Raw genomic sequence first — 24,073 nt, 5'->3', positions numbered from 1 at the left:
TCACTAATTTTTAAATATTTTTAAACATATTTTATCATTTCATCATTCATACGTCTTTTTCGTACGAAAATACAAGAAATTATTTCAAAATTAGATCCAGAAACTTCTATCGCTATTGGAAAAGCTCAAAATATTGATGTCCCGACAATTGAGCGCGCGACAATTGAGTACAGACAATTGAGCGCGGTAAAAATAGGGCGCTGCGAAAATTAAGCACTGAGATAGTTGAGCGCTTTAATATAATATTATACTAAACTGAGTAAAAGTTTAGTGCAGAACTGCTGTACATGAAATTACGAAATTAGAAATGAATTTGTTCGCAGTATCTACGAATACCTATATAACCCGTCAGATAAATCCTTATGTTTGATGATAATCAGATAATGTTATCGATACGGTATTATTGAAAGAATAAAATTCCAACGACGGTAACGCAGCAGTAAATGTAGACTCTTATCGCTGGAAAACTACACATGTGAACTTTGCAAGGTATTTATTGATGTTATATTTTCACACGTGCATACTGAACACTATTCATTTAATTGTATAAAACATTTTAATTTTTTTAAATTATAATTTTGATAATAAAATGGAAATTATTAAAAGTCAAAAAGGTCGAGACCTTCTGTACTATAACGGATATTTATGTAGATTTGACAAAAACAATAGTTGGCGATGTATCGAATGCAATACGAAAAAATGTCGTGGTCGTATTAATTTGATGAATAGTCAAATTATTAAAGAAAGTTAAAAAGATCACAATCATACACCCGATATTTCAAAAATTGAAGCGAGAAAAGCAATGCAATTTTTAAAAACAACAGCAAAACATACTGAACTTAGTACTCAAGCAGTTTTCGGTGCAGTTTCTTTACAGGTAAATATAATATAAATTTAATATCAATGTATAATATACGTGTTAAGGTCCCCCCACACACACTGCCGCGGTGGCGTTAAATTTGTACACACGTATTGTAATGGGAGTTCGTACACTGCTGCCGTAATTCGGCCACGGTAAAATATCGCTGCTGCGATATTTTAAAAACATACTCGATTTCACCGCCACCGCTCAGCGGTATTTTCAATCGACTTATCGAATATACGCTATTAGTACCAATACTATCTAATATATATATATGGTGTATATTAGTCTAGACTTCGATTATTTTCTAAAAACTATTCAAGTTATAGTTTAACATACTATTTAACTTAATTAAAAATAATTCATATAAAAATAATCAATATAATATTATTTATATTTATATATATAATGAATATGATATGTACAATAGTATAAGTACTTAATATAGTACCTACTAACGTACTATATAGATAAATCGTCAATTTATCAATGACATAGGAATTAATTAATTAACTATACAATTATTGTATTTAATATCATTGATTTTAAATATTTATAATCAATGGTAATATATAAATATATTATGTTTATACTGGATAAAAATCGCCACCCCCGCAATGTGTTCAGGCCTGCGATTTTAATATCGCCATCGCGGCAGTGTGTGGGGACCTTTAATTTATAGTTAATACGTATCTACATATACATAATATAAATATATAAATATTTTATTTTTTCAATTATTTTAGGTTACTGAAGCGGTTGCTGGTCAATTACCAGCAGTTGATTCAATGAAAAAAACGGTTCAACGAATTCGCCAAAAGGAATTAATGGCACCAGCAATTCCAGCTTCATTGAAGGAGTTGATCATTCCACCCGAGTTTACAACAACATTAGATGGTAAACCATTTTTATTATATGATAGTTATTCACAAAATCAAGAAATTCCACGCATATTAATTTTTTCAACTACGGAAAATCTTGATATGATGGTTGATTGTGAACATTTGTATATTGATGGTACTTTTTCATCGTCACCTACTATTTTCTACCAGCTATATACAATTTACGGTGTAAAATTTAGTAATGTTTTACCATCCGTTTTTGTACTCCTTCCAAATAAAACTGAAGAAATATACTTACGTTTATTTAAAAAAATCCTAGGGTTAAGACCAGAATTAAATCCAATTTCTGTAATGCTAGATTACGAACAAGCTGCAATAAATGCAGTGAAAAAATTATTTCCTCAAACGGAAATAAATGGATGTTTTTTTCCACTTTTGTCAATCTATATGGAGACATATTCAAAACACAGGACTTGCCGTAAAATACCATGAAAATTCCGAGTTTGCATTAAATATTAAAATGTTAAATGCATTAGCATATGTTCTACCAGAGTCTGTTATTACTGCATTCGAAGACCTATAACAAACTGATTTTTATAAAGAACATGAAACAATATTGACATCACTCTTAGACTATTTTGAAGACGCATGGATAGGTCGTATTAGTCGTAATAGACAACGAAGATCCCCAAAGTTTTCAATAAAATTATGGAACGGTTATGGTTTGATAAAAAATGACATACCAAGGACCAATAATGCCATTGAAGGATGGCATAATTAATTTAAATCAATTTTGAATGCAGTTCATCCTTCAATTTGGAAATTTATCGATGCTTTAAAAAAAGAAGAAAAGTTGAATCGAGTGAGAATTCATCAGTTTATTGCAGGTAATGATCCAAAACCAAAAAAAAAAAAAAAATACAAAGATTCAGGATTAAGAATAAAAAATATTTGTGAACAATTTCATTCAAGATCAACAGAACAGTTTTTAAAAGGCATTGCTTAAAATATTTAATATTTTAACTTGACTCATAATGTATTTATTTGCAGTATTATTAAAATATGATGTATTATTAACTATGACATCACTTTTTTTTTTTTTAATTATTAGCTAACTTTTTTAGGTTTATATCGCGCTCAATTATCTTAGAGCTTAATTTTCGCAGCGCTCAAGTCTCGTGCGTCTCAAGCAAATATGCTTTTAATACATCGGTTAATATGAAACGATAATTTAGCCGTTTTAAAAATATTTTGATACCTAATAGGCGACATTTAACATTTGATAATTTAAAAGATATTGTAATAATTCAATGCAACAAATCATTTTGATAATTTAATAATAATAATCACTTTTTTCCCCACATATTTGGATGTTTTTAGCACATATTTTATAAATTATACTAACATATATATGTAAATATTTCTGTATTTTTATTACATATAAATCCGTTCCCTAGTCATAATGATTCAAAGATGAATTTTATAATTTATTTACATAGATTAGCTGATATAACTAAGCATTAACTAAAAAACTTATATAATTGGATAATCCAGTTACATCAAATTTTAACAAATTAATGATTCATGAATATATGAGTATGTATACGAGGCTGGTTCAAATATAAATGAGACTTTTTGGTTTTACGGAAGATAAATTAAATTCAGCTACCCTGGCTGTTGAAGTGACTGACTAACAACTGCCTAGCATAGTCATAGTCGCGAAAAACACGTATTTTGTTTATTTTGTACGATGAGCGGAAAAGAAGTTCCGAGCGCGATTATGCAACGTATATCGTAAACGTAATCATCCGATATTTAATAAATGAAGGTGTTAAACCAGCCGAAATTCTTTGACAACTTTATGAACAGTTCATCTAGGAGTGCCATTTTAAGGACCAGATGTTTAAATGATGGTTTGCATTTATGAACGGTCGCGATTGAGTCGAGAATGAGACGCATTTGCGCCGGCCGCGAAGTAATGTCACGGGCAATAACGTAAAGAAAGTCGAAACGCTGCTCCTAGATGACAGACGTATAAATTTCCGACGAAATTGGTATTAGTATTGATAGCGTAAATACCATAATACACGAACGACTTGGATACCGAAAAATTAGCTCGCGTTGCTCACTTTTGACCAAAAATTTACAAGGTGGGAGGTTAGAGGTTATGGGGTATCGCTCACACGCGATATATTAGTCAAACTTGACTGTAAAATAATGAAATACTCTCCCTACAGTCCAAACCTATCGCCATGTGATTACTATTCTTTTGGTCCTTTAAAGATAGTGTTCGGAGTGCAACGATTCACATCGAACGAAGAGGCGGAAGAGTACCTGTGTAATTGGCTACTTACTAAACCGGAAAGTTTTTATAAAAAGGATATAAAAAAAATTGCCGGAGAGGTGGCAAAAATGCGTAGATTGCGAGGGTGGCTATCTAGAAAAATTATTATTTTTTAAAAAAAATTTTTTAACTATAAATATTTATTTTAGAACGAAAGTCTCATTTATATTTGAACCACCATCATGAACATCTTATTTTAGAAGATGTAATATTTAGTTTAGAACCAACATGTAGATTATTACACCCAGAGCCATCTTTAGCTATGAAGAGGTTTTTGTGCGCACAAATTATAGGGGCTCTTTTAGAAGCAAAAGTATTATTCTAATTACCTACTAATATTCAAATTATAACATTTTAAATTTTAACCAATGTTTTTAGACACACCTTTTTGTTCAAAAATATATTGACAGTATTATTTTATTATGGACATAAAATAATAAATATCCTTAAAGCTGCCTGTCAAGGTACATAAATAACTTGTTGTGAATCAAAACGTTCGCAAAAGAAGTAATTATCGTAATTATTATTGCAATAATTTAATTTTGACTTAAAAATTATATAATTATATTTTATTGATTTAGTTTGATAATCAAATATAGTATTTATTTGAGATAGGTTGTGCCAATACGTTACAACATAATGACGTAAACTGTATTTTTCTGAACCTCCATCGGTCGGGAACCCCATTAGTTCTCGGGCTCTGGGCTCGTACCTCATACAACTACTCATTTAAAAAAAAACAAACGATAGTAGACAATTTGGTAATAAAAATGAGTTCCTACCAAGACTTGAGATGTTAGGATCAAAAACTTGAAGATTACATTGAAAAATGAAAAATGAATGAATATATGAAAACAGTGAATGATAAATGAGTTGTAATATAAATAAATGAATATCATATAAAAGTGATAAGTATACATTGCTTTAAAAAGTCTCCTTAAAGTACATATGCAAATCAGTGATTTCGATTTTAATTGTATGCTGTGCGTGTTGAATGATAATTGTTTCGATTAAATAATATTCTAATCATTGACAATTGCAAAATCTACTAATAATCGAAAATAATAAATTTCATGAGAACTTTATAATACAAATACTTAGTTAAAAAAAAAATAAGCTATTTTTACTAACAATAACGAATCGAACCATCCGTTAAAAAATATATTACTATATATTAACATTATATTATTCGACTCCAATGATTTTCATTTAACAATTATCAACAAGTAATACCCAAGATTAACCGTATAGTTGACTTCGAACAGTAATCCTGAAGAATTTTACAAAATATAAATTTGTTGTTCCGTTCAATAGATGAATGTATTCGAAGCTCATAAGCCCATTAAATTAGCGTAACAATATGTATTAAAAATGTAATTCATAATATCAACTCATTCGTGTCACGTAATGTTACTGTTGAATGCGTTTCGTATTAATATTTCCTTGTTACTTGTCGTTCATCATCAAACAATTGTATGAACATAGTAATAATGCATATATTATAATGAAATACATTATGAAGTTAGGTAGAGATTACAAGCAATACTTATATATGATTATAGAACAGAACATCTAATAACTGTTAATGGATGCATACATACAAAAACTAAATATTATAAATAGACATTTCAATAGTAACATAAATCATATTTTTAATGACATGACAAGGATTCGATAAATGTTAACAATCAATGTCATTGAATTCATTAAAATATAATTAGATATTACATTAAAATAAAATCCAACCTATAAAAACAATGAACGTAAGCGCCAATTTTACAATCAATTTCCGATAGTAGAGCATTTACGTCAAACACCAGGTGCAACGGTTTATACATAAAAAAAAAAAAAATAAAAAAAATACGCCAAGTTTACAGTTTCAATTGCAGCAAAGACAAATCTTGCACTTGATAGTATTAACCCAGAAAACAATGCAATTCAATGATGTTGTAAATCAACCCATGATGGATATAGGTTACAATTCACTTACAACGGTATCCGTGCACATTGGCGTACTCACGGGGGATGCCGGATGTGCTTGGGCATCCCCAAAATGTTGTAAATGGGGTCTTACGGTTTAAATCCAAGTGTAAGGAGTCCGTATGATAACTGTTGTATTCTAAAATATTTGTAAAAAAAATAAATGCCGTTTCGAAAGTATGAAACAAAACGTTCTAAATGTTCGTGCAAAAACTCATATAACGATCACATAAGAGCTATAATTGACCACAAGAGTACAAATCATAAACAGTTGAAGGTGTTCGAGGGAAACGTATCGATTGGGACTAATACACCGCAACATCGAATACGGTATTAAATTAATTTGATTGTTTATACGTCGTAATGTATTAAATACACCTACACGTTTTGATAGGATAGGGCTCATAAGCGTTGTAGGCGGCACTCCTCGAAACACAGTTGTACCGCCACGTACGTAGTTTTGCCAATCGTCGTTGGGTTGTTCGATCGTCAGTTAAACGTCGCATGTGGTAGGTAGCGCGACATCGGGACAATCGTTACGGGCGAAAATGTCGTAAGCGGGTTGAACAATAACAATAGTAATAATGCATCGAACGACGGTTGACATCCCGTCGCGGAAACCGATCGTTTCGTCACACACGTTTACCGGTCCAGGACGCGATTTTATGATTTTCAGACGGTAACATAAATATATTTATTACCCGTATGTGCACGCGTGTCGCGAACACGCGCACGTATACGCGATATAAATGAGCAACGGATCATCCCGCCCGCGTTACCCCGGATAAAAACGGTGCTCGCCCGCGGAGGGGCGGCAGTCGGGTACCCCCGCTCCGGTTCCCAGGTGGTACGGTTGTCAACGCGCGGCAAATGATATATCACACGGACGACGGTGACAAGCAATCAATTCAAAGTTAGAATCCCGTTTCGCACACGCATCTCCTACCCGTCCGTTGGTAGTGAGTCCGCACGACCGTCATCTTTCGCGCGTCCCACCCACGCGGACCGCCAGTCGATCCCTTCCCGAACACCGTCCCCCTTTGCCTCCCCATCGCCCCTTCCCCGATCCTCGTCGTTCGCGTGGTACCGCGCGCCCCGACCGTCTACGGTTACGGCGGGCCGACGGAGCGAATTATGAATTAATAGGGCCGGCGCGGCGTCGTCATCGTCGTCGTCGTCGTCGTCGTCGGGCGGGGTGCACGGGGCGGGTTCGCGGAAGTTAAACGGAACTTTTATAGTGCACGTATGACGCCGCAACGGCACACCGCTCTGAAATATCAACGCCAATTAAGGGGACGCGCGACGGCACCGGGTTATTTATGGTGCGACGTGACCACCGGCGGCGGCGGTCTCGTGTTTTCGGTCACGATCGGCGACCCGCGCGCCCGTCACGGCGACCATTTGTTCCGTCCGGCATTATCTCGCCGTGCGTCTACGTCCACGACAAACATCGTCGCGCATCCGGCACTCATCTCCGCGGCGCGCGGTTCGGACGACTCGGGGCTCAGCTCAGCTCTGACGTATCGGCAACAACCCCATTCCCCGAACGTACCCTCGTGAGATTCGTCGGCTCGTGCAAACGTCACACGCCCGAACGGACCCGCAACACATTTTATGACCCGCGATTCTTATCCGGAGTTCATCGACAACGGTTGCCCATCGACGCGGGTCGACAAGTTCAGTTTACTTTTAACCAAGTCACACGACGAGGTCAACGGGTAACGGGTTAATTCGTTTTGTAGTGAAGTTGAGTTTTTTTTTTTTTTCTTTTTAATTTTTTATAAATCTATGATTTATCTATATGATTTATCATTACGTTTTGTGCGATCTATAATAATAATAATCATTACTATCTTAGATATAAAATATTATATGACGTGCTATTGTGTAGGACCTACATTGTAGGTATTCCGAGTATTATGGACGGTCGAAATGTTCAGTACAATGTTTGGATCTTAAAATAACGTGTATAAATACAAACTCTTGATGACTAATGCAAATTACAAAATGTCAAAATATATTAAACGACTAGTGTGAAATAAATAATCGTTTATGTGTTCACAGAACATAATATGTATAGATATTAAAGATTAAAAAGAAAAGTTTAAGGCTATAGGGGTAATCGGTGTTGAGAAAAGAAAAATATTTATCCGATCCCGAAATCCCATATACGTGTGTTAACTCGTTAATCATTTTCAATTAAGATTTGTTGTTTGTTATATATTCGTTCATGACTTGGCCCGTGGTGATGGTATATTTACCATAAGCGGGTCGATTATTATTTATTTATTATTAAATATCCGTTGATTTCCTGACCGTAATGTACATCTTATGCAAGTGCCTACAGCAATGTACATTTTTTTTTAAATATTCAGTCCTATATTATAATATTATGTTAGTCGTTAAGCTTTAAAAATATCTATAGTTATTAGTTTTATATGGTAATAAAAAGTAACTTATTTTTATCCAAGTTGATTTATTTATTTTTTCCAATTAACTTGTAACTTTTACAAGTTTAATAAAAAAATAAATAAAAGTAACTTTTAACTTAACTTACATTTTTCCAAATTAACTTAACGGGTTGAAAAAATAATGTTAACTGCCCAGTCTTGTTAATTAATTTGATTAACTCGATCCGGCAGGTTACGAAATGTTTTCTAATTATAAATGATAATAAATATTAATTACTAATCATCTAACCGGTCAACCACCAACGTTGTTGTGTTTTATAACTTATATTTAAACTGATTGGTACAACCAGTAGTAAGTTAGTGAGTGTAGCATAAGGGACAAAAAGGAGTTCCTACTATTTTATTAAAACCTTCTGTTTTCTCGTACAGTCTTCAGTGACTCCAAATGATTTTTCATCGAAATCATGCCTTTGTTCCACTGAGTATTATGGTTTGTGGGGAAAAAATAATCAAGAACCATTCTTGATAGTAACTTAGAAAATTGTAGAAATTACAGTTCGAGGTGATAATGGTTTGTTTACAGATTTACTAAAGGTTCGTAACGAACTTCCGGGCCCCGACTAGATATCAAAATCAGTTTTTTACGTCATAATACTATATCTTTAGTAAACATATTTTGTTTATCATGATATGGCCATACACTTATGGACAATAATATATAAACTAAATATGACTTTGTATCAAAATTTTAGTGATATACCTATCATCAGCAGTTTATTTATTAGTTCAAGGCTTTCAAAATATTTAACATGAGAAGATGGAGAGTGTCACAGCCCAGGTGGAAGAAGTCGCTATTCGGTTTTGAGTACAATTTAAACGAGTGGGTTGCTCGTAAACCACCCCTGCGGTAGTTGTGGCATAAGAGGTTGAACCGCTGATTGTCGAGTGGACGCACTATAAAGTTTTCTCGCGCTATTATATAATATACACGTACATTGAGCGAGTACTATGCGAGTAAGTGACACTTGGTCAGATAAATAAAATTGTTAAACAACACGAATTCGGATGATTAAATGTCATTCTAAGAGCTGGAATTATGGTGCTCTTAAAATAGATCTCTCTTAAAAAACGCTCTTAAAAATAATTGTATTTACAATCAAAGACTCTCGTTAGATATTATCAACATATTTAAATAATTGGATTAAATTTTGGTTCAAAATCGTGATGATTAATAAATTATAGTTTGAAAATATATAAATATGATACCTCGAAAATAATCCGATAACATTCAAAACTATTATAAATAGTGTAAAAATGAAAAATGAATATTAGAGCTGTTTTAATACGTATCGGTTTGGATTACATCTTTAGCAAGAATGGTTTCACTCAAGACAGTTAAAAAAAATTAATTGCAACAGTCATCGACACCAAACGACGAGTACTATCGTCCATAGTTCATTCGTTTAATGTTCGCATTTACGACGTAAAAACGTTCTCAAGAAATAATTTTAGAACGGTAAAACACATTTACACAAACGTGATGTGCAGTCCGCTGTATTACGTAGTTAATTTTAATCCATTTAATTTATTCTCGCCATTCATAATGTAATACTTGTTTTCCTGTCACTACTTATTGTGTTGCGATTCCAAACGGATAGTTGAAAAGTTTACGAGACTTCCCGATAATGAACTCTAAAATAATTATTGTACTGATGCGGTAATAATCGTTTCTACGTATTTGTAACACGCACGCAAATGGTTAATAATAATGTGTTCAACGAGAAATTGAATTATCGTCTGTCCAACAAAATCGTCATTGTTTAGAGGTTTATTCAACAGTTTAAACTATGACGTGATCGTTTTTGATATACTTCAACAATTAACGACATTTGAATTATCACAACACGTTCATATTTTTTTGTTACTAAACGCTCAAAAATAGCGAATTGTACAAATTGTTTTATTATTTGATTTATTTTTCGTGCTTTTCAAAATGCAATGGTTTTTAGCAGTTTAAATGAATCTAAAGTAAACTGTTATTTTATTAAAAATGTTTCAACTTTAAAGCTTTGAACATATAATTATTAAATAATTTACCTTAAATGTCAAAGTTATAAAAAGTGTAAATATTAATTAAACATTTTTTTTTTCTTTTTACAACTTACAAATAAAACCAATAACCACCCTTCCAATTATAATTTGTTTCAAAGTTTGAAAATAGTTTTTATCAGAAAACAATCCTTTTTTCTGCGCACCTCCTACTCACGAATTATAATTCGAGTGCTTAATTCGGTTTCCATTCATTGGTATGGACAAAAATTCAAATTTGACATAATTGTAATTTGTCGATGAAATCCTATTATTATTATTATTTTTTTTTTTTAATTTTTTCATTTGTATCAAAGTAGTAGTCTAACAACTTAGATCAAAAATAGAATATTGATGCATAGTGACTTTTATTTCAGTACGAGATATAATGAGTAGTCAATATCGTTTATCTGCGTAATTGTAAAGAAGTCCTATTAGTAATAGTTTATTTTGGATTTAATAATAAAAGTTTTTTTCGCATGAAATGTTTTTTTACAACTAATATAACTTTATATCACTTTTATTACATATATAAATCAAACACAACTCACCGACGACATTTAGATAACCAATTTGAGTTTTAGCCGTGATCGTATTTATTTGGCACATGTAACGGCCGCGGTCTTCTTGCTGCACGTTGTTTATGTGCAAAAACCACGTCCTGTGCTTGTCATGTGACACCGTGATCCTTGGATTTCTAGTGATCACGTGACTGTTTACCGTCAATATGGCGGACTGTTCGAAATGCATCCAAGCTACCTGTAATCATAATATCATCACATATTTGAGTGCTATAAACGGAGGCATTTTGTCATTAGGAGCGGTGAGAGGGAAGAGGGCGGTTGAAGTCGTTTTCTGTACAAAGTTACCGAATATCCATCAACAAGTACAATGATTTTCCGGTCTAGTGCGTTTGTATATACAATCATTTAAAAAAATAATGAGACAGCATGTTTTCATTTTTTTAGAGCAGTACAGTAAGGCGAACGTAACATAGACAGAATATGTGTACTAATCGATATTCGATAGTGAAAAGCGTAAGTTTAACGCTACGAAATAATTGGTAAATTTTATTTCGAACGAAAACGATATTCCATCTTGGCGACATTTTTAATACGAGAAAACGTCATTCTCTATCTTTATGAGTGATATCGTTTACTTTAAAAAGTTTTGACATATTTCTGATAAATAATTGTCAATCAGGAAATACAATCAAAAGTTTAACGGTGTTCTTTGAAAAATAAGAAATACAATTATTGTATCGTTTAAAAAAAAAAACATGACGTAGATCTATCTATCGTATGATGAAGCACGATTCCTTGGGCCAGTAATTTTTCGCACTCAGCAGTTTCCTAATAATGCGGTATAATTTTTAATATAATTTAAGTAAAAAAAATCACTCAACTATTTTCCGATAACGTTTAATATAAATATGGTGTATAAGTACGGATTTAAAATTCATTTTTATCAGGCAACGGTACAGGATTTTAATATTCGGGCCACCCACTATTCTCTACCAACTAAACAGTAAACGTCTTCCGGATGTTTTAAGTACAAAGTTTTCACGGCAATTAATTATTTTATACATGAAAAATTAATTAGTTAATTTGAATACAATTAATCTACAAGCTAAAAAATTAAAGATTTGTTTTAAACCTATTCGACATTTGATAATACTAACTTGATAATGCTAATACTGATTTTAATGCTATGATGATATATTTAGCAAAATCAAAAAAAAAAAAAACCCTAATTGTACACCAAAAATGTATAAGAATTCGGCTAAATCGGTTTGGTTAACATAATATAATACCTGATATAATTTCGAAAAAAGAATTTATAATAACCAAGACACTGGCACTACATCCTAAATTTAAAATGCTAAGATGGTCACAAGAAAAAATATCATCTTTTTTTATAACACACAACTTATAAAAATTGTGTGCAATATTATATCAAAGGGTTTAATTTTACATCAAAAGGTTTTTCATTAATAATAAGCATCATAAATAAGATATAGCTGATTTGGTTTATTGTTTATACTATGATTAATATTAAAATATGATTGTGATTAAAAAATTAATTTTTAATAAAAAGAACAAAAATATTATTTCATAGTAAATTACAATAATGTTTAAGGCTAACTTAGTTTTATTCTGAATTTATGAAGAAAATAAATACTTTCGTTTATCACTAAAAATAATCTTAAAGTATTTCGATATACAGTTTAAAATTAATAATATTAAAAAAAAAAAAAAATCAATCAAATTACATGTTTTTAAGACATATATTTCAGATTTGAATTATATAGAAAAAATGTATCAAGTAAAAATTTTAAAACCTATTTATGGCTGATTGTGATAGTTTAAAGAAAAAAACTAAAATGTATTAAATCATTTTTACATTCCATGTAAACCGTTTTTACATATAACAAATATTAATATATGATGTAATATCTACATTAGGTTAGATACCTACTTAAATACAGCCCAAGTATATAAATAAAAAATATATATTTGATGCAATATCAGAACCAATTGTTTCTTTTAAACCATAGAAAACTAATTTAACAAAATCGAATTGAAAATATTATAAATAAAAAAAATAAACAATGATTTTACTAAAACACTTATGAATACCATCATCGTTTTCTAGATCTTAAAGAATTGTATTGAATAATTTAACTATCAGCAGTGCAATAGTATGGTAAGAAAATTCGTTTATACTCTATTCTAAAATAAATTAAAACGAAAATACTAAAGAACCATGAAGTTAAAGTTGTATAATAATAAAAGTAAAATAGTTGAGAAAAAAATAGATTCAAAAGTTATTAGTAAAATCCACAGTAAATAATGATCACTTAATATGAGTTTTGTTCAATGAGCAACAAATTAATAATTCATATCATAAGAAATTAATTTGTCTGAACAGCACATAAATTATATTATTGCACACGTAATAAAGCCAATCAAAATATTCATTAGCAGTCCAAACAATTATAACTCACATATTAATAATTGTAAATATTTTAATAACTAAGAGGTATAATGAAATAAAAACTAAAATAACATAAAACACGACTAAGTGAAAATATTTCCTATATTTTAATTTTAATTTGATGATGATCAGAGTAATATTTCTTAATTATTTATAATTAATTATTATTCATTATTTTAACAATATATTTTATAGTAAAAATATTCTTTATCGATATATTATTGCTGTTTAACATATTTTTTAGAAAAATAATGTTGAACTTAAAATGAAATTATTTCGTATAGTATGGACAAAGATTTTTTTTACCAATGACACATAATATATTATTTATCGAGTTTTCTTCAGGAAATATTCGCAAATCGAATTAACGACGCGTATTCACGAAAATAAATCTATTCGAATGAAATAAATATTACTAAAAAGCTTACTAAAGTTAAAATAAGGGTGAAGTTATTGGGAAATATTTTATTTTATGACAAATTTAAACCACGATCGTATTACACGCGTGTTGTCAAAATTTGTATATTCCCAGGGTATTACCCACAACAGTCATTTTATATTTCAATCCCTGGAATTTTAATAAATCAATGTGGCCAAAAATAAAATATTCGGTTTAAGTGCGTACACTCAACTCTTGCGATACCGAAAAAATAAATTAAAGATAAAAACATTCGGTTTGCCATAATATTATTTTATCATTATAATAATTATTATTGCTATAAATTATTATTATTATGCCCATTATCGTTATTACAATGAAGTCGGTGGAGTAAAAGCAGCATAGTACTTAAGATAAAATAAGTGAAAGAGGGTAGAATTAGTACAAGAAACTCGCGGTCCTGTTACCGAAAATAATAATCAAAAAAACGAGGAAAAACACCGGCCAAATTGGCCAATTACTCTCAGGTGGTGCCCCTGCTCCCTACTCTAATATCACAACTTTTGCATAGTCTTTATGATATTGAATTGGCCGGTTATTTTAACCCTACGCTAGTGGAAAACTTGAATGTTTCAAACCAAAAAATAAAAAAATAAAAGTACAGCAATATAATATATATTATAATGAATGTTGTCAACATTACTTCGGGTATCCGTCAGAATATTCTGATAAACATGTGAAACATGATAAATAGACGTGGCACTTTGAACATGACTCAAACAACCTAAATCGATTAACTTTCTACCCACTTTCATATAATCTTTATATGTACCTTTAAGGCTCGTTTCACACTTATACGGTTCGATTCGGTTCGGCGCGTATTCGATTCGTTTTCGGTAGCCGCCGGAAAAGTGTGAAACGGTAATACGGTGTGTGTTCGGTACCTAATAGATAACTGATAGAACCGAAAGCTCCCTCGACACGAATCGATTTCGTTCGGTTTCCATTCGGGTCCAGAGTTCACAAAAGCAATTAGTCGTTTACACACATACGGTTTAATTTCGGTTCGGTCACGTTTACGGCAAGGGAAATATTATTTCATTTTCATTTTCTCATTTTAAATTTTTTAATTTACATTTGACAATGTGTGATTCACTTGACATTGATATTGATAGGCTGATTTCATCAGTCCAATCACGTGTAGTGCTGTGGGACAAAACAAGTAACTTCTATAGAGAAATAACATTGCAGCAATCTGTCTTTTCTCCATAGTGAGCATTGTGGTCAAAGTGACTGCGTATTCGATAATTCGGTCGTGAAGTCAAACCTTATACTAACCGAGTGTGTGTGAAGAGTTTTCATTCATTTTTAGACGCTACCGAAAACGAATCGACTACGCACCGAACCGAATCGAACCGTAAAAGTGTGAAACGAGCCTAAACGTTTCATGTCGATTCGGTTTTGAACATTGTTTCGAGGAATCCGTCTGTGATAAGTATAATTAAAGTAATACTACAATGTAACATACACAAAAGAGTTATACATTTTACGAACGTTAGTATTTTATTAATGTACAAGAAGATAAAAATAATTTTGGATACAAATTGATGGTTACAGTATATGTTCGCTTAGTTATTTGAGTCGTGTGGCAAAGAGATTACTTATATAAAATATATATATGTAAAAAAAAGGGTGGATTCGTAAATTTTAAATTCGACACACGTGCGTTATGCTAGACGAGAATTATACAGCTGTGCAAAACAGAATGAATACCTCTAGCATTTTTGAACGGATTTTTCACCCTTATACAGCTCCAATTGCCCTTTTTCTGGCACACGCCTCAAATGTTCACCACGTCTGTGCATAATACCGACTTTGGTTTTCCAAATGCAAACATCCGTAACGTGATACTCGAGAAAAATGTTTATACATGCATAAATACGAGTGTTTATTTTTAGGATCAAAGGCCTCAAGAAGGTTAAATGTTGGAAGCATAATATAACTTATGACAAAGGTCGGGCGCAATGCAAATTTATCAACAGAAAATAATGTTAAATAATATTTCGGATTATGCTTTTGAATGCAATAAATTCAAACGTTATACACAACTAGCAACAATTTATACGAAGGACGTTGTGTTTTAGTAATAAATTAGTATCCAAATTAAGAAATTATATACATTTTTAATTCCGGTAACCACTGTCATTGTAAATCTGTAAGTCAATCAAATTACAAAATTTACTCATCAATAATATATCATATTATATACGGTGTTCAAAATTAAAATTAAAAAAAAATAAACAAATTATTGCGGCCGTCTAGTTATTTATACATGATTAAAATATAAACTACGATGTACCATGGACCGTAGAAACCAGACACGGTTTAATAGATTTATATATATTGCAAACATATTTTTCACTTAAACATGTATAAATGTTACATACAATGTTTATTAACTATCAAGTTACATAGATCTCCTATTAATCATGAACAAACATACATTCACTCGATAGTTATCATTTAACAATACTTCTTAGGTTAGGCCGTCGAATTTATACTGAATGGAAAAATGTTTGAAACTGAAATGAAAAAATATGCTTTATTAAAACCGAAAATACGAAAAAAAAAAACAATTAGAATTTATACCCAAGACACTATATACATATATTATTATTGCTATAGTATAGTTATTCGATAGTTAACCCCTGACCAAATCATCGTTGCTTACAAGTCTTGCATTCTATTTAATATACAACGCATTCGTAAGCATTACGCGACTTAATTAGCCATATTATTATATTTTCAGAAATGTTTTGAACCACCATTGTTCAGCATAACAGTTCACGTATTATTTCATTGTATTCGTGTTATATGTTAAAACCAACTGGAAACGTCTAGTTAGTCAATACCATTTTAGTAACCGAATTATAAACGGATTCGCATGAAACACGCGCGCTACAGTACATGGGAGATGGAAATAGTTATTTTTCTCCGTCTGCACACTGTTAATAAATAAGGCCTTTTTAGTTCGAGACGGGCGTCGAGAGAAAATACAAAAACTAATTAAACTTAATATAAAAACAAACATTTAAACTTACCATAATACTAACAACTGGCGAAGCCACGGGACAACCGACGCGAGTACAGTGTAATTTATGGTTTTCATACCGAGATAAGAAATCCAACACAATGTACAACACTGATCACGCGGAACTACGATCGAGTACTGTCCATGAAACGAAAATTACGTTTTATATTTATGGTAAGTCTGTATAAGATACAGTTATTGTATACGTTTGTCGTGTTACTTTTTTTCGTATGCCTCTAAATAATGTATACCTAACATATTGTTTTTATTTACCGTATATTAATTATTATTAATATTTGTTTATTGTAAATTTAAAATGTTCACCGCTATAATATTAATTTTTCTTCGAACCGCCCGTATTGGATATGCAAGTAAATTATTTTACCAGATATAATCACATCTAAAATATGCCAGTATTATATTTTAATAACAAAATTATTAAATATTGAATGAAAATATGTGTCCGTTACAGCGTTATATTCAATTCATATTCCTACTAGTTTGAGTGCTCAAAGTTTACTAAAAATGTGAAACAACAATAAATAGCTGAATACTTAGGAACTTGTATTTCAAATTAAAAAGTATGTAGTTTATCAAAATATTTGATGTATGTATGTTTTATTTTGAATAATCGTGTGCAAAACGTAAAGGTAGAATATCGCGTTTCGATGAATTTAATAATACATACACTAGTCGGAAAAGAATCAGAACCTGTTTTTTTTTATTTTTTTAATTTTCGTGACGAAACGTATTTTTTTCTGATGGTAAATTTGATTGAAATATTACTTTCCTACCGAAAAATAACATATATACTCGGTCGATTCTCCAAATCCAGATAATGTGACAGTGTGTAAAGAGAGTGTTTTTTTTTTTCTCTGGGGGTTCAATCAAAATAATGGATTCTGGTTTCGATAGACAGGAATATATATATATAATAAAGATATCGTAACATTAAGCACGTATTCGATTTCCGATGGAAAAGAGTATCAAACCTTATATGATCCCAGATTTCTGACGGAGCATCCTAGCTTTACACTACGTCCTGCAGGTACTGTCACGTTCACTATAGGTTCCGTAAATTCTGGATCATCCATAACCACTGAAACAACAAAATGTTTTTTATATTTATTATACATGTTTTCAATATTAATATATATTAAATGTATTTCATGTACGCATTTATTTATTCATCTTTATAACTATACATAATAAATCATTTCTATTGAAATATTTAAATTAAGACGTATCGGAATGTTAACCAGAAGCAACATTATCAATTTGACAAATCTGAACAAACCAAGTCCTAATAAGAATATAATTATAAATTTAGAATGAGCTATCGTTTACTGTATTTAATAACGCACGAGTTCGTTTTACCTAACCTGTATAACTATAGTTTTGTTATTAAATAACTATGTTTTTACTTGGATTCAAGAAATAGCAACCACGTGAGACAATATAAAATAACAATTCTAACATTGTTTCAATGTTTGTCACTTATAAAATCAAAATTATAAAAATGTGTTCTTTCAAGCCTTAATGAAATATATACGAATATTTTAAATTAATTTATAATGTTAAAACTAAATTAACAATAACAACAACCACAGCTGTAATAATAAATTTGTTATAAGTTTATAAACTAGGAGAAAAAAATTGTCATATTAAAAGCAAACTATACACAGAAAATTTATGTTTAAAGAATGATCCAACTAATAACAACCACGAAACAAAACGGAATCGTGAACTTATTAACAAAATTATAAAGGAATTCAACTTTTATACGTATACTGGTACAATAGAACTACGTGTTAGAAATATATACAACCTAATTTTACACTGTAAAATAATAAACTTTAGGCGAAGAAAAGTTTTTTTTTTTCTAAATTAGTTAAAAAATGATATTTCACTGTTCGCAATACACAATAACAAAAAAAAAAAAATATTTACTTTAAAACTATTACACATCAAATATTTAAATTTCAAACATAATATTACAATTGTTAAGTAAATATTAATAATATAAAATTAAGAAAATGTTAAAGATTTACGGGAACAAAAAATTTGGTATATGCATAATTAATACATTGAAGTGGATAATAATGAATAAATATTCATATTAAAATATCCCTTCAATTGTTTTCAATATTTCTTATTATATTTTTTACTCTTATTTAGTGATAATTTAAATTATGAATGTTTATTCTTCTTGATTCGTAAATAAATACATAGTATACCATTTTCTCAACTACTTAACTTTAGCTTGATATTGATAAAATCTACTTCAAATAAATGTTCTTATTTATTTATAGTGACATTAAAATTCAATAGAATCAAACAACTTACGTATGTGTTATAGATATTTATATAAATTATTCATTTAAAAAAATACAATAAAAGTAAATTAAAATCTTACGAAAGAATTTGCAATATACCTGTATACCGTTTGAATATCCAATTCATTATAGTTTTTTTTTTTTAATAATAAAGAATATTATTATAATAAACATTTTAATCTGTAATATAATAGTTGTATGTTCAAAAATATTCGAAAATTAAATAAAATGTTTCACAGAAGAATTTTATAAATATTGTTTTTTTTTTTTTTAATTCATTAAAAAAAAAATTTATAACCACACGTGAACAAGGAAAAAAATATATTGGAACAATGTTGATTCATACATTCATGTTAGAACCATGTTAGTTTACCAAACATTCCTCAACATAAAACTGATTTTTTTCGTGATTTTTAAATAAGCTTTGTAATAAGGTAAATTAAAATACAATAAGGCCCTTACTGCATGTTCATGTAAAATATTGAACTAACCACATTAAAGCAAATAGTATGAACATCACTAAACAAAGCATGAAGGTTAGCTATTAACGTATGTTTGCATAACTTCTATTTAAATATTACAATAAAAGTACTCTCAACATATTTATATCGATAAATTGTATTTTAACGAAAATATTTATAAATAAACTTAAAAATTGTAAATTTGTATGTCCAATCTTAAAGAATTATACATGAGGGATTAATTCCTATAATACAATGATTTAGCAACCTAAAATTCGAAGACCAATATTTAAATCGAAACGGAATATGGCATATTTAATTATATATATAAAATTTGATTCGGATTAAAATTGACTTGCATAAAAAAACACAATTTAAATTTTACTCGTATGTTGGATTCATTACGTATGCCAAATCGGAATAAATAAAAGTTTTCTTAGATTCAAATCAAATTTAGATGTATTAATTTTAACATTATCCACGTTAAAAGATATCATTATACCAATCACGACAAGTAGATAAGTAAATCAAGAAAATGAGAATCAGTTTAGAATAGCAGTACACACATTTGACAAATCGAAACCGATAGTGATGCTTGTTGATAGTAGACAGGTAGGTTCCTAATGTATTCTGTTGCTCAGCAGTTTGAGACGTCATGCAGTGCATGAATTTTACTGGTATGAAACGTTACACCCGTGATAAATTGATCGTAGGCAGGATTACGTTAATAACGCAAAAGACCGAGACACAGATATCCATAGAAAGAAGTAAAAAGGTCTTAAATAAGGTGATTATTAAATAAAGTGACAGTATTTGAATGTGAGCGAAGTACGAACGGGACAAGGGAAAGAAGGCAGGTGAGATAGAAAATAAGAATGAAAAAAATGCTTTACATATTTTAATAAAAGTAGATAGAAGAAAAACTGCGTCGGAGCTTCCACTGTGCAGTGGCGACCGCGGGCACAGCGAGAACGTAAACCTGTATGTAGGAGAGGTGTGTATGTGCGTTCGTATTTGCGTGTATGGGTATGTGTATAGTAGACACGGTGCACATGTGTGACAGATGCATCAATCTCGTCGAAATGAGGAAGACATAGCTCTTACAGAGAAAAACCCCACGGAACAACATTTGTGTTATATTCCGACGTTTCTCCCGTCCATATGTCACCCGGTGTCATTTTGCCTTGTTGATTCGTCTCGGTTTAATATTGTATTCAAATAATAATAAAACAAATAAAAAATAAAATAAATCGACAATTTATTGAGAAAACACGGCAGGCACACAACTGTTATACGGCGTCCTGTAATCGATTTTCGTAAGTAATGTTATTTATTTTATACATATTTTCTAAAAGAAATTTATTCCGATATCTACGCGTACAAATTTATACACTCGAAAAGTTTAAAAAAAAAAATTGTTTGTATATGTTGAAAATATAATTATAGCGTCCAAGGCCACCAAGAGATGATTTTCAAGTAATCCGAAAGATGAAAAGTTTACATTCCATATGGTTTTCTTTAAACATTGTTATTCTATTTTTCATTTCATTGAAATTTAACATATGTTTTTTTTCCAACCAAAATAATGAATGCTTGTTTTGTGCTATATAAACAAATACATGAAACCAATTATGTTTTGAGGTGAAAAATTGTTTTAGTTTGACTCGAAATAGCTGAAAATAACCAACTCTCTGTGTATTTATATATATATATATATATATATATATATATTGAAAGAGTGTACTCGATAAGTGATTAATTCTATTAAATTTTTAAACATTCTAAATTTAAATTTTTACGACGAAATTATCAATTTACGATCAATTTTAAAAACACAATATTAATAATAACATACGATATATAAGTATAATATGTTATAAAGACATATCATAAAAATCCGAAAACAAACGAAATAAATAATAAGTCGTAGTGATAGGACCAAAAATAGATAAGTTGGCAAAAAACCTATAACCCCATCGGCCCAAAAACATTAAACGTTCTGATAAATTTTTACATCATAGTTGAACGTTCAGGAAAAGTCAATGACTTTAAAATTAAATAATAATGAATACACGTTTATTATGTAAATTGTAGAACCGAGTTAGCCTGATAACTCTACGACAAACTTTGAATCGAGAATACGTTAGCGATCAGTAGAAGTTGATAAATCGAGAGCTCTGGTAACAGGCGAATAATTATTGGGAAACGCGTAGGTAATACTTAAAACAAAATCTGTAAAATCCACACTTGGCACATTCAATCCGTCAGCGTTTGTATCTTAAAATCGAGCTAATAAATGTAACGTACGGAGAAACACATAAAATATTCTCTGTTCAACTTATTATGTAAAGCAGCACAAAAAAACAAATCGAATGAAAATATTATTGTTGACTAGCAAAAAATCCATACGCGTATTGTTTCACAAAATTCACGGGCAGTATATTTCACAGTTTCAAGCAACGGAAGCATAACGGCGATATCTCAAAAAGTTCATAACCTCACATTTAATGGAATCAAGAATTAAATCCTATAGAAATCGATGTTATTCATGGTTGACGAACAGTTTTCGGAACAATTATGACTTTCCCGAAGAGCTTTATACGCCCACAACCGTCGTCCAATCGATTTCAGTCACTGTCAACGGGAGTTTATCATACTTGTACGCCGTCGAATAGAATAACTATATCGTTGTAGCGGGAGACCGTTACACACTGACCGAAGGCAATAATATGATAGGAAAGCAGTCCGGTAAACAGAAATGTTATAGTTTCGGCTCGAGCCCTGAACATACATTGCATGTACAGTCCGACCAGCAGCTGGTGTACGAGTAGGATTAATCGGAATAGTAAATGAATAGTTATCGCATAATTCGTCCGTTTGCCGGGAGGGTCGGCAAAAGTTTTTTCCGCACACACGCCGAAAACCGCGGACCGCTCTTGCTCGGCCGCGACGGTTTAGGGTGTTTGCACGTGCCAAAGACGCCGAACAAACACGCGCGATCGCATATTTATCCGATTTATCGCGATCGCGTAACGATGTACAGGGATCGGATTTCGCGCCCGGTGTGTGTCCAGCCGATAACCGTTCCGACCGCGTTCTGTACACACGCGCGCACGACCGGCATGGGAAACGAACGGTTCGCGTACGCGCAATATCGCGGGTCGGGTGTGTAAGATTTCAATGCGCGCGCGGTCTTAAGCCCGCGGTTCGGATTTAATAACGAAACATTCGCCTTCCGACTCCGTTCGCACCCTTACCCATCCACAACCCCCGGAGAAAACTAATACCGCCGTCGCACCGCTTAATCTGACGTTCGCGCGGTGGTGCGTTGTAGGCTGCACGTCGGGGACCGGACACGGTTAGCCCGCGGAGAGGACTTCCGGCCGCGACGACAATTATTAACACCGAGCGCGCGATCCCCCGGCACGATTAACCCGTGATATCGCAGTCATTGTACGAGTGCAGACCGCTGTTTAATAATATTGACCGCGGCCGTGAAAAACGACTGCACCCGGTGGCTCGCGAACACCAGTCTTTTCTCGTCATTTTTCGCGCGCGCTGCCGTCCCGACGACCTCTCGTAGTGCACCCGATAACCCTTGCACGCGCTCGAATACGCACCTCAAACACGTGCGAAACGGTACCTAACAGTACTTGTTACGTTTTGCATGGATTTCGCGGAAAACCCGTTAAAAATCCTTATTATATTTGGACAAAAGTCCTTCGGAGCTTCGACGATACGCGTTAACAGAAATTGTACGTCACCGCGGAATCATTGAAAACATCATTGTCGTTCAGTACCGACGACAAACTAGAAAAACACGTGACAACAATACCTCTCTACAAGGGCGTCCGTTTAAAAAGACAAGTGAAATAATGCGAAGAACCTTTTCAAAGCGGGCCCACGGACTAATGAGATATCAGACGAACGGAGACGATCCGTCCGACAACCGTGTACGTCGTGCAAAACTGTACTCTAGTTACCTGTAGACGACGAGACATAAATATTTTCAACTCTTTTTAAAAGAAAATAATTCATAAACAACTAAAAATTATTGGAGTTTATCAATAATACTTTGTTCGACCGGTACACGCAAAAGTATATAAGCAATTTCAAAAATGACTTGAAAACTTTAAAAAAAGACAGCAATAATTTAAAATATTTATTATAAAATTAAAACAAAGTATAACCAGCAAACGGAGTGGTACAAGAAATATATAACTGGTAATAATTATTTTACGATTAGAGAACTGTAATAGTTGTCGAACCGTAACTACAAACT

The 24,073-nt window shown here is 31.6% G+C and overlaps 1 protein-coding gene across 2 annotated transcripts in view; it reads right to left on the bottom strand.

Moving 5' to 3' along the window:
• The window catches only part of LOC112693178 (neurotrimin-like), a 94,091-nt gene that overhangs the window by 46,248 nt on the left and 23,770 nt on the right, over positions 1–24,073 (bottom strand). For both annotated transcript variants that reach the window (XM_025568126.1, XM_025568127.1), the window contains exons 2-3: positions 17,987–18,093; positions 11,079–11,286 (exon numbers count right to left, since the gene is read on the bottom strand). In XM_025568126.1, the coding sequence (XP_025423911.1) occupies positions 11,079–11,286; positions 17,987–18,093 (315 nt within the window). The remainder of the gene's footprint in view (positions 1–11,078; positions 11,287–17,986; positions 18,094–24,073) is intronic.

The sequence above is a fragment of the Sipha flava genome, unplaced genomic scaffold (assembly GCF_003268045.1).
Source record: "Sipha flava isolate LNK unplaced genomic scaffold, YSA_version1 81_pilon_pilon, whole genome shotgun sequence".
NCBI classification, from domain to species: domain Eukaryota; kingdom Metazoa; phylum Arthropoda; class Insecta; order Hemiptera; family Aphididae; genus Sipha; species Sipha flava.
The sequence above is the reverse complement of the archived record's forward strand: the minus strand, read 5'-3'. Positions and strand labels throughout refer to the sequence as shown.